At 35.3% G+C, this 12,245-nt stretch overlaps 1 protein-coding gene across 1 annotated transcript in view; it reads right to left on the bottom strand.

Annotated features, from left to right (window-relative positions):
• LOC123554004 (aldehyde dehydrogenase 1A1-like) overlaps positions 1 to 11,437 on the bottom strand; it is a 30,266-nt gene extending 18,829 nt beyond the window's left edge. Inside the window, exons 1-2 of the mRNA XM_045343815.2 lie at positions 11,283 to 11,437; positions 9,028 to 9,112 (exon numbers count right to left, since the gene is read on the bottom strand). Of these exons, the coding sequence (XP_045199750.2) occupies positions 9,028 to 9,069 (42 nt within the window). The 5' untranslated portion in view covers positions 9,070 to 9,112; positions 11,283 to 11,437. The remainder of the gene's footprint in view (positions 1 to 9,027; positions 9,113 to 11,282) is intronic.
• Between the last annotated feature and the right edge of the window lie 808 nt (positions 11,438 to 12,245).

Here is a 12,245-nt window from a genome sequence, read left to right on the forward strand (position 1 = left end):
CAATCTCCTTATAAGGCTTGACGACTGCAGGACAACGCGTTCTGTAGTTCATTTAGCGAAAACCGTTTTCCAGTCTCAAGGTCACTGTGACCATGAATTCCGACCTGATCCCTAAAACAATAAGGATATCTATTGATCACAGGTAATCATCCTGTAAAGTTTGACGATTGTAAGCCAATGCAATATTTAGTTATTGATCGTAGACCGTTTTCAGTCTCAACAAGGTCACTGTGACCTTGAACTTTGTTCTACTGACAATCAAAGCATCAGGTGTCATCTGCTGACCACATAAAATTATCCTTTAAAGTTTGTAAGACCAGTCGTTCTCTAGTTATTGACTGGGATCAAATAGTCTCCCGACATTCTACATGTATACAATATATACTAGTATGTAATTACAAATCGTTCATAAACATGTTTATATGCACTGAACAAACTTAAAAATCTATGAGAAATTTGGAGTTAGTCAGTGTGCTACAAACTTCCAAGTCCATTTCTTACTTTCACCGGCACGTGTGCACATGAAATACAATAACGTATCTATTACAGAACCACACCTCAAACATAGTTTAGGAATGTTACTTCGAAGATTATAATTTTGATTCTACTCGTGTCAAGTTTGATTTAAGGAATGTCTGTTTTCTAGATATACATGCTCTTATAACTAGGTCAGAATGTAATGAGGGAAACAGCAACAACATTGATAGTGAAAATCGGGGCTGGTGTGGTATTTTTTAAAGACAATATTTACGGAAGTATTCCTCATAACTCAGACTTATGGTCAGAACCAGAAAATGTTTTTCACGAAAAACGCATGTCTCCCGTCAATTAACACGCAGACATTGTAAAATGCCATAAATTAGGACAATAACTCCAGTGGAAATCATTGAACCATAACATTCCAAAGGTATACACAACTAGGTTTGGCACTGAGCACTTCTGTGAAGTCTCGTGGAATTCCCACCAGTGGTATAGGAGAAGCTGCATAGATATAATAGGATAGACAAAGGAATGGGCATAACTCTGCTGAAAATCGTTAAACAAGAACATGCCGATGATATGCACAACCTCGCTTCACATTGATCACTCGAGAGGTTTGGTGAAACTCAGCCTAGTGGTATACAGCTTATAGCGTAAACATTGTAAAATAAGACAAACGTCCATTGAAAATCACTGAACTGGATCATGCCGACGATATGTATTAAGCTTCGCGCTGATCACTCCTGTAAGGTTTGGTGGATTTCCGTCTAATAATATAAGAGATGTGGCCTAAATGTCATAAAATTTGACAAATCAATGGCCATTACTCTTTTGAAAATTAACGAACCGGACATGCCGACGATATGCATTACTATGCTTGGCAATAATCAATTTTGTGAAATTTGGTGTAAATCCGTCTGGTGGTGTCGGAGGACTTTGTGATATACAGGCAGACAACTGACAGACAGTGTCGGTTTGTGTGTGATTGAGTTAAGCTTCTTTTTAAGTAACGACGGTGTCTACTTGTAGCAGTGAGCACAATGCCCAGCTTTATAGTGCTGCCTCACTGGAATATCACGCCGTAGACCCGGCATGATACCCCAAACCAGTCACATTATACTGACACCGGCTGACCAGTTCTAGAACTTTCCTTTTAATGCTGAGTGCTAAGCGAGGACGCTACCAGTACACTTTCTTGAGTCTTAGTTTATACCGATTCATTAGGTCGATTGTGAAGCTCGACATCTCATCCCTGATTAAATCCATCGCCACGAGGGTATGCGAGAACAGAGACCAGTTTCCCTTTTAATGCTGAGCGCCAAGCAAGGGAGCTACTGGTACTCCAGCTTATATTCGCCCATGGTAAGTTATGCCCAATTACTGGGCAAGGTTATCTTCCACAACTTCTTCAAGAATGTAAAAGCGAACAGTACTCTGTGTCAAAACCAAACCTGCATGTTCTAAACAACTGCCTTTTTTGTGTACGCGAGCAGTATGTAAATGTACTCTGATTTAACCAGATTTAAGTGTAAACTTATTAATATTGCTATGTTTACTGAATACAAAGTTCGTTACTTAAAGATAATAAATTCTAGTATTGGTATATATGGTACAATTGGAAATTACTGCACTTTTAAACAAAATTATCGTATAGAGAAATATTGCATAATATTATGCATTATGCCAAATAGTCCTAGTTACAACTGCACGGTGTACGTTCAGTTGTGGAGTTAACACACTACGAACTGAGTCAGGAAGATACAAATGTTTGCCTGTTCGCAAGTGCATTTTTCGTTTTTATTCATTTTGAAAATGAAAGTCATGCATTTTAAAATTACAAGAAAAAAAAACATGTATAGTGATCTGATGAATGCCCTTTTGGAAAAGCTGTAGTCCCTGCTCCATTATTACACATGTCTACTGGTGAGTTGTATGCAAACGATGGTTTATTAAAAATAATAGCCAAAACCTGTTGTTATTTTTTATAATTCTACAAAAGAAACAGTTCTACATTGTAATATAGGTTGTACTTTTTTTATTATGCACGAAAAGTAACTGCTAATTGAGGCATCATCAAATTAACTGAGGTTGATCTGTAATTTGTAGTTTGGGAAATAGAATTTGTTTCAAAGGTCAGTATGTCCTCGCTGTTTTAGGTTTTAATCTTATGGGACATTGATTTTATGCATAATTTTATAAGGATAATTGACCAATAGGACTAAAATACCCATCTTCCTAAAATGCATAGCGTTAATAGATTATTTTGATTCTAGACTGGTCGTGTACAATATCTGTAAGCTGTACATGTATAGTACCTTTAAATTGGATGTATATGGATGAGACAATACTAAAGAATAAATCTACGTTGTTCCGTTTAGAACCTAACAATTCAATTCTTGAGTCTTAAACATCTTTTTGTCAAACATGTATAAAATGTCCTTCACACTCTATGCAACGTAAGTTACTGTCCTGATATGAATAGCGTCATACGTGTCTCTACATACATTAACCACAGTAGATAATAACTTTACATGTAGTTAGAAAGACATTTTTCTGCACGGACAATACTTGAGATACATTATTATGTATAGTAGTGCACATAGAAATAAGCTCTTGTCTTCATTAATTTTGAGATACGTTTTATCATTTCTATTGGTTACCACTCACTCCGAGTGAGGCTTGCATAAAAATATCAATAAATTCTGAAAACAAGTTGTTTTAAAGATTATTTCAGTATTAAAACCCTTTAAAGAAGTACAAAATGAATTTAGACATAGATAACTGACTATATAATAACTTTTTTTAACAAGTATTACATGTGTATATTCTCGATAGGTCTACTCATTTTACTGTAAAAATTCAACAATTCGTAGTCTTATTTCAATACAGTACCGTTTATCAAGTCAATAACTATTTTTTCACTGTAAAATTTACAAATCTAGCAAAATCTCATTTATATATAACAATGTATGTAATAAAATCGTATAGGTTGAAATAAATCATGATTGAATTTATAAAATGCCAAAACGAATAATCTACTACATCCTTGGAGGCAACAAACACATAGGCCTAAATGCATTCTTTAGCACTACCTAGTTTTGAAATATAGGGCGCATATCGTTCAACTTTTCGGCATCTCCGACAAAATTCTTTAACTGAAAATACTGAAATAATTAACAGGTCGGCATGAAGCTATGACGAGTTGTCAAAATAGGCCTATAACATTCGGCTAATAAAAAAGAAAGGGTCGTTTGTTTGATTTTTGCTGGCCTGATCTGAAAATCTGTACCTCAACATTCCAATCCAGTCCGAGATACGCAAGTCTGACAAGTCATAAAATATGGACTATAATTAGCATGTTATTTGGGTTGATTTTGTCACAAAACCTGTCCTTTTTCAATACCAAATAAAGTAGATCTACCTCAGAATGCATCAGATGGATCCATTGTTTACAAAATTTTCCGGGGGAGGGGGGGGGGGGGGGGGGGGGGGGGGGGGGGGGGGCATGCCCCCGGAACCCCCTAGTTGCTCTACTACAAATATTTTAACCCCCCCCCCCCCCAAATCCTGTGTCCGCCCCTGACTTAGTCCAAATAATAGGACGTTTCGGGCTTTTGACTGCCGCTGTAAGTCATCCCGATAAGCCAAATAAGTAAGGCTACCCAGGCCCGTAGCTACACTGAGGCACAGGGAGGCCGGTGCCTCCCTGTTTTTCTGCCAAGATTATGAGAAAAAAGAATATGTTTTGAGCCACCATCTTAAAAGGCATAACCGAACTGAGGCACTATTATTTCATTTTAATTTGTTAAACTATTTTTCGCCATTTTCTTAATATCACGAATAATTACACTATACATGACCGTAGCATAGACTAAATTTTACCGAGGCAAACGAATATGTGCGTTTGTTCGTAGTTGTTAGGTAAATTTGAATGGTAAAGGCAAAGCCCCGACAGGCATTAATTTGGAAGGTTGTGTCCCACCCTTCTCCATAGGAGGGTTTGTGGGGGCTCCCCCCAAAATAGGATATATGATATGAAAAACACACTTTGTTGCGCTGTTTTTATATTAAAGAGAAAAATTACCCTTTCACTCCGCGATCTACCCCGGGTACTAATACCGATTTATGGTTCGTTTGTAATGTCTCTCTCTTGCGATGGAGGTCTCGGATGCAACACAGGACTTACTTTTTGGGAGGTGTATGTCTATAATATTCTTCTTGATGGAGCTGCTGATTTATCTCATACGAGTAAAATTAAATGTAAAAATGTTCAAACAATTTTCCCTAAAATCAAAGTTCCGTCTAATGTTGCTCTCATGCTGAAAAGGACATTAGTTTTCTATAAAATAAAATCTGGATAACAGTATAACTCGCCAGAGGTAAGAACAAAATGCGTTTTAACAAACTGTTTGCTGCGTGAAATTAAAATAAAACTTCATCAGGTTGAAAAGAATATTCAAATCCATATTAATTAATGATTACAGCATAAATGGAGTTTCATCAACTGCTCACGATACCACATGTTCTACCTATCGTCTGCTTCAACAAGAATTTTGCGCTTAATATTCTTCAAAATAAATGAAAATAAACTGAGCCATTCTCCATCAATGATATTTTGATAAAAATGAAATGCATATAACCATAATGATAAATCATTATGTTTCAAATGATTTTGCTTTTTATACCAACAAATTCATCCATTTATTTTGAATCTTAACCATACCTTGAAATAAATTAGGTTTGAAAAAAAAAAAACGATTTATAGAGTAGGAAATTAGACATAAAGTAGCTAGAAAACGTAAGTATGTAAACTTTTCAAGTGCCCCTACCTCCCGATCCCGAGGTTCTATAAATAATTGCTCCGGCTATAAGTGCCCAAGTACGAAATGACTATGGGATGGATCCGAATGTTTCACGAATGAAAAATGCAGTCCTTGTGAATGTTTAGAAATAGCTATTTGGTTGGTTTAACAGGCCTATTTTATCACATATAAAGGACATTTATGTTGAACTGTGATAGACGTATACAGTACATTTTGCCTTAGCGGTCACTTACAGGTAATAATCATTAAGTAGCCAATCAAGAAGTTCGCAAACTGACTATTCTATTGTGCCGAATAAAAAATACTGAGACATTGTTTTGATATACTTATGGGCAACACTTCGGCTGAAACTACAATACTGGAGCTTATTTGAAACTGAATAGGGAAGATCAAAGTTTAAACTAGTATCTACAATGTTTGACATAATTTGTTTTAGACAGGCACTATGGAGATATATATATATATATTATTTTTTTTTTTTTTCATTTTTTTTTTCGGGGGATGGGTGGGGTTTACGGCGCACCAACACAGTATAGGTTATATGGCGCCAAACAGGACTACATATTTTGGTTTCACATCTCATTTACATAGAAATAAAAACATGAGGTATGGAATCAAAATTTGCATACCTGCTTGAATCACAGAGTTACAGCAAAACCAAGTGTTAAGACCCTATTAGTCGCCTCTTACGATCATGCAAGGGTAAAGCAGTGAGTCCAATTCTTTTCATACACAGATCGTCCCAGAACCACATGGGGCCTATGGATATATTTAAAGCTGTAAGACCTAAAGTGTACTACAGGAATATAATTTTTCTAGTATGATAAATATATAAATTTTTATTCGTATAAAATACTCACGAGTACAATTTTGAAGCAATGGTAAGGGTAAACGTGTAACAAGAAGTTATCATTAGGTTCAACACATCTGACCGAAAGAGTTTTGCTATTGATCATTTAAATTCTAAACTTGACTGGAAACTTATTCTTTCACGCTCTTTGGAATACAAGTAGCTAAATACGTCTCTCATTGGTATAAGACACTGTATTAACCAGTATGGTATCATCTACATTTAAGCATGTATCATCTACATTTAAGCAAGATGAACATTTACAGTGAAATAAAGGTCTACAGTAGAAATTATGAATTGAATTACAGTTGTGAAATATTTACTAACCTGTAGGACTAGGAGTACCAAAATCTGCATTAAGCAAATATAAAACATTTATTTTGGCATAAAAACTTACTTTGCGGCATTCACTACGCTTCATACATTTTAAAATCATTTTTTCCACAGTATTGTATATATTGTTTCATTTAGCGTGTTTAGATTACGATGCAAGTGTAACTTAATGAGTAACTGTTTTGACTGCAAAACTTGATTTAGTATTATATTTGGTAAATCGTTTGAAGATTATTAAAATTTCCCTTCTTTACTTGCGTGTCTGAATCATGAAATGATATCTTAATATGTCAGCCTGACATAGCCTTCAGTGCTATACTTAGATTTTTAATTTTAAGTACAGTCAAACTTGCTTGAGAGACCACAACACTCAATGACTCGGATAATAATCCTACCTCGCATTCATCCATACATCTGTATGTCACAGCTTAGTGAAAAGTCATTTCAATGTAATGTTAATTTTCATGGTAAATATTGAATAGTTTTTCTTATTTTTATATATGATATGGTTCGAATAACATTATATCTAAATTTCAGATTAAATAGTCGATTTGAATTTATTTTATTAGACTTACAACATTTTCTGATATCATACAATATGCATGTATCTTACAATATTCCGTCATTGAGAGAAGTTATTCCCGCAATAATTATCAATAGCTTGATAGGTAGGACTATCTGCAGGAGCGGTTACATGGAAATTAAAAAACATTAAAACAACATGCTCAAAATGATCAATTCAAGATTTTTTGGTCTTGCGTATTATATATAAGCAACAAATGTGAATTTTTCAACTGCTTTTCATAATTTAAAATTTGGGTACTATCTCTATAATATGAGACCACTTGCATTAAGATATCTGAAATGCGCGCACCAACTGAAGTATGATACTGAAATATTTCACAAATACCACATAATTATAACGTCGTATCGTGTTTTTACGCTGTTTTCATATAACATACCTATTCGAAAATGTAAATTGAAGACATATTTGTCACACCCCATATAGCTCCCTTCGGATATAGCTTCCTGGGGAGCTGTATTCGGCACACGTTTTCGTATATAGCTCCTTGGGACAGAGGAGCTGTATACGACACACCTGAATATGACTCCTTATACATGGAAAAATTAAAATACTATAACAGTACTGTTCGAGTAATAAAAAACATGAATATTTAGCAGAGTGTCATTTTGATATACGATTTTCCACACCACCTCGGAGACAGGTGGGGATTTATAAATTTTATTTCTCGTGGCATTCATACGTATGAGCTAGAGAGCGAGAGTGCGTAGGTACACAGTCCCGAAAACGGATATAGTTAACCTGTACAAGAAAATAATAACTGGAAATTTAAATTAGAAACAGGGGTTTTAAATATTGTATCTTGTCTAGCAAATATGACCTTGTGTCCAAATACATACTTGATCATACTGTGACAGGCACTCATCTTCTGTACTATGTGACAGAATTACCAAATTTGGAACAAATGTTAATTAGGTGTACCCGAAGATTTTAGTTTTTTTTCTCGGACTTGACGAAATAAGGTAGTTGCCACAAAGTTCCAAGACTGTCCAGAAATGTTTACAGGCCGCGAATAGTGGTTTAGTACTAGTTATGACCCTTGCATCAGAATTAAGACACCATGTTTGAAATATTTGACACTATCTGGTCTTTAAAAATGCGACATAACGAAATGTCCTAAATAAGCCACGTGGTCCATGTTGCATAAAAACCCCCGAGGAGCTATAATTATACGGAACAAAGCTACAGGTGTTCCGTTTATAGCTCCAGTTTAAGCAAGGGAGCTATATACGGAGAATATAGCTCCGCAGGAGCTATATACGAAAAGGTGCCCCGAATATAGCTCCCCGAGCAGCTTTATCCGAAAGGAGCTATATTGGTGTGACACATATTACTAAACCTAGATTAATATTAGACACTACCGGAAAGCCTGGTAATTCATACAGCTGAGGCATACTGAAGACGTTTCACGTCAGCCATGCTAAAAAGTTCATACATGAACATATATACATTTACTCAACTGAAGATGTAAGAACCAAGCAAACATGACCATATGCCTTTAAATTAGCGTTTAAGAGTGACAATAATCGCAAATACGTTGGCTATTTCAAAACTCTTATTTTTATGTAGATCTATATTAACTAAAATGTACGCGAATCTTTTTAACGTCATTTATTTTTTCCGAAATCAGTATCTTAAAAGTAACAAAAACATGTTTGAAATGCAGAAAAACGCACGAAATGGCACCCTCGAAAAAAAAAATCCAGGGGAGCATGCCCCCGGGCCCCCTACCAAATGCCTCCCTATTTTTTTACCTCTGGCTACGGGCCTGCTACCCCTGACTCAAGTATTTCAAACGTGCAGAACTACCTTTACTTTCGCTTCGTGATTTTTTCTCTGCAAACTATCGAGCAAATGTAGATACAGAAAGGTCAAGGTCAAAGTAAAAGAAGAGTAAGTAGTCTGTTTGCTTTAAATAAAATATTCTCACTATATCTAATTAATATTATATTACTTACCTGCGTAAACTTGATATCTGGATTCCTGATAGGTTCTGCCATTCTACTGTCCAAAATTTGTCAAACACAGATAAGTGAATAAAATCTATAAATAGAAGTAACACCATGAGTAAAATCTATAAATAGAAGTAATAATATGTTAGGTTCAACATAAATCAACGTAACCGCTTGAAACCACAGGTACCCTGCGGTAGGACGAATGTGACCGATATTTATCTTACTGAAATTGTTTACACAATAAACCAAAATTTTCGATTGAAATGCTTTTTAAAATATAAACAATTTCAATATTAAAGACAGACATCGGTCAAATCACGCCGGGCAGTCAACACGGCGGTCATTCGTCCTGCCGCAGGGTACCCTGTGCTTGAAACGCTATAGATAGTACTTCTGTACACAGGTGGCAGTAGCGTACCTTGGGTCCATGAGCCATATACACTTTAAATATATTACAATCAGGCGCGTAGGAAGGCTTAAAGAAAGTGGATTCACCAAAAAGGCGAGGGGTATGGCGATCACTTAGGTCCCCATCGGGTCCAAGGCAGAGCCCTGGTATGGGGGGGGGGGGGGGGGGGGGGGGGGCAAAGGAATAGGAACGTCCAGTAGTGATGATGTACACACCGCAAAATATAGGCGTTACTTACACAGTGATAGTGTATTCTCACCTGAAACTTTCAGCACCGCTAGAAGATTTAAGGCAATTTTGATAAGATAATAGCAGAATGTTAAGCAAAAATAAATAGAAACAACCAATTTTTTCTATAAAATTACCTGTAAAATTTCATACAGCGCGATCGTAAATAGCTATTTCGTTTTTATAGTAAATAAATGTAATACAATCATTACGGGCAGAAGATATCAAAAACAGAATAGAAAAATCTTTAATAACTAAAAAATGGCAGCAATTTAAAAACATAGAGTGAACTATGGAAGCCCTGGAGGGACAATTGATTTCCGTACTTCCCACTTCTGACTTCTAACTTTTGCAGTCAGAAGTGCGGAAGTTAGAAGTGTGGAAGTTAGAAGTAGGAAGTAGGAAGTCAAGAAGTTTGAAATAAGAAGTGCAAAGGTTAGAAGTCAGAAGTGGGAAGTACGTAAATCAATTGTCCCTCCAGGGCTTCCATAGTGAACAGTGTTGTCAAACAAATTTCGGTTAAATTACCTATAGCTGCATCGTGCGTGTAAAGTTTATAGCGGATTTTAATAAGTTTTAAATAAATCTTTGTTCTTAATTATTATGATGTTTTTAAAGATAAAAAGTAGGGTATAGACAGTCCATGGCCGTGGCAGTTGTTCCCTTGGATATATTGTGTGTAAGTCAGGAAGGAAACCTTGGAAATCCTTGTGAATGAATTCGTAAATTAATAACTTGCAGTAAACAACATCAAAACATTTTTGTAACATCTAATTGAAATTTGGAACTCTGGAAAGTAACACCTAAAACATTAAAAAAAACAACAACAATAATACCACCACCAATATCCAGAAGTCACCGTCACCGTAGCATGGCCGTAGCGACTACTGAGGCAACTCGGTCATTTTTCTGCCTCATCTGCCTCAGTCAATTTTCTGCCTCCAATCAATGCCTCGGTCGATTTTTTCTGCCTCAGTTGCCTCGGTCGATTTTTTGCAAAGCGACTATTTTTGGTAGCCCGGTTTTGTTTTGCCTTAGCTCTATGAATTACCAGCCGTTTTTAAAGAATCTGATCTCGGTTTGGAAAGTACTATTCGAATAGATGTGTTATAAAAACTATGGAACAAACTATATCTACCACGTCACAACTGTGTGACGTATGTGAGATATGTCAGTATCGTACTACGGTTGTTCAAAGTGCGCATTTCAGGTTAATGGTTTTAATAATCAAAGCTTAAAAATGGGGGATAAAATATCGAAAGAAGATCAGGCGAGTGTACGAAGCTAGTGCAAGTGTTTGCGCATATATTAGTAAACTGTATTTTTGTAGATTTGTAAATTTCAGAAGTAAATACAGGGTTGTAGCTTGACTACTTTGTTTGATCTTAACCCCTCAATAAAAACTGTTACTAATCACTGCGTAAATTATTTCATCTATTTCAGACTCCTACTTAAGAGGACATGTTTAAAAAAATAAGATATCGATTTTTCAGTCGTTCAATTAAAATGTTCCATTTTTTTGATGTTATTTATAAGCTAGTTCAGTGAGTGATAAAACATTCGGTTTCATATGAATATCTGAAACTATGGGATACGGTCAAAATAAATGTTTTATATTTACCTTATGCAGATTTTGGTACTCCAGATCCTACAGCTTAGTAAATATTACACAATTGTTATTATAGTCGCGCACTTTAATTTCGCTGTAAATGTTCAGCGTGCTCAAATGTAGATGATACCGTACTGGTTTAAGTCAAAATAAGTTTTACCACTATTGCAAAAAGTGGATGACAGATAAACGTAATTTGATATCCTTTCATGATCCTTTCATTATTCAGAAACGTCAATGAAGAAATTTTAGTAATCTTCAAAAGATTTATCAGATATAATAGCGGTCAAAATCTGTTTAAATGTGTAAAAATGACAGTATAATCATATCAGATACGTTTGTAATAATAATCGAAACATTGCGGCTAAATGCAAAAAAAAAGTTTTTACAATACAATAGAAAATTGCCTTTAAATGTAAATAGCGAAATGAATGCTGCAAACTAAGTACTTTGCGTTTCAGTTGCTTGGATCACATTACTATGTTATATGTACATAAGCTGCAGCGTCATTGCATTTGTAAAACAAAATGAGGGGAAAAAAAGCTGTTGACAGCTGCTTTCTAATGATATTAAGAGACAAAAACTTCTTGTTGCACGTTTATACTTACCACTCCTTCAAAATTGTACGAGTATTTTATACTAATAAAAAGTTATGCTACCATTCCTTCAAAATTGTACGAGTATTTTATACTAATAAAAAGTTATGATACTAGAATAGATGCTTAATTAATAAGTGTAGGTGACCGCTACGGCAGGATGTATTGTATACCTCTATCGCAGTTTAACATTAAATGCGTGACAAAAAGTCTCTTTGAATCTTTATTTCATCTTACACCTCATCTCTTCAGCCTTTAAATTTTATTTATTGATTTTCTTTTTTTTCTTATATTTTTATTGTCGAAAAAATGACGATATGTCTGTGCGTATGTTAGTATGCCATGTGCATTATAGATCTACTCCGGTCATACTGGCCAG

This window comes from Mercenaria mercenaria, chromosome 7 (assembly GCF_021730395.1).
Source record: "Mercenaria mercenaria strain notata chromosome 7, MADL_Memer_1, whole genome shotgun sequence".
NCBI classification, from domain to species: domain Eukaryota; kingdom Metazoa; phylum Mollusca; class Bivalvia; order Venerida; family Veneridae; genus Mercenaria; species Mercenaria mercenaria.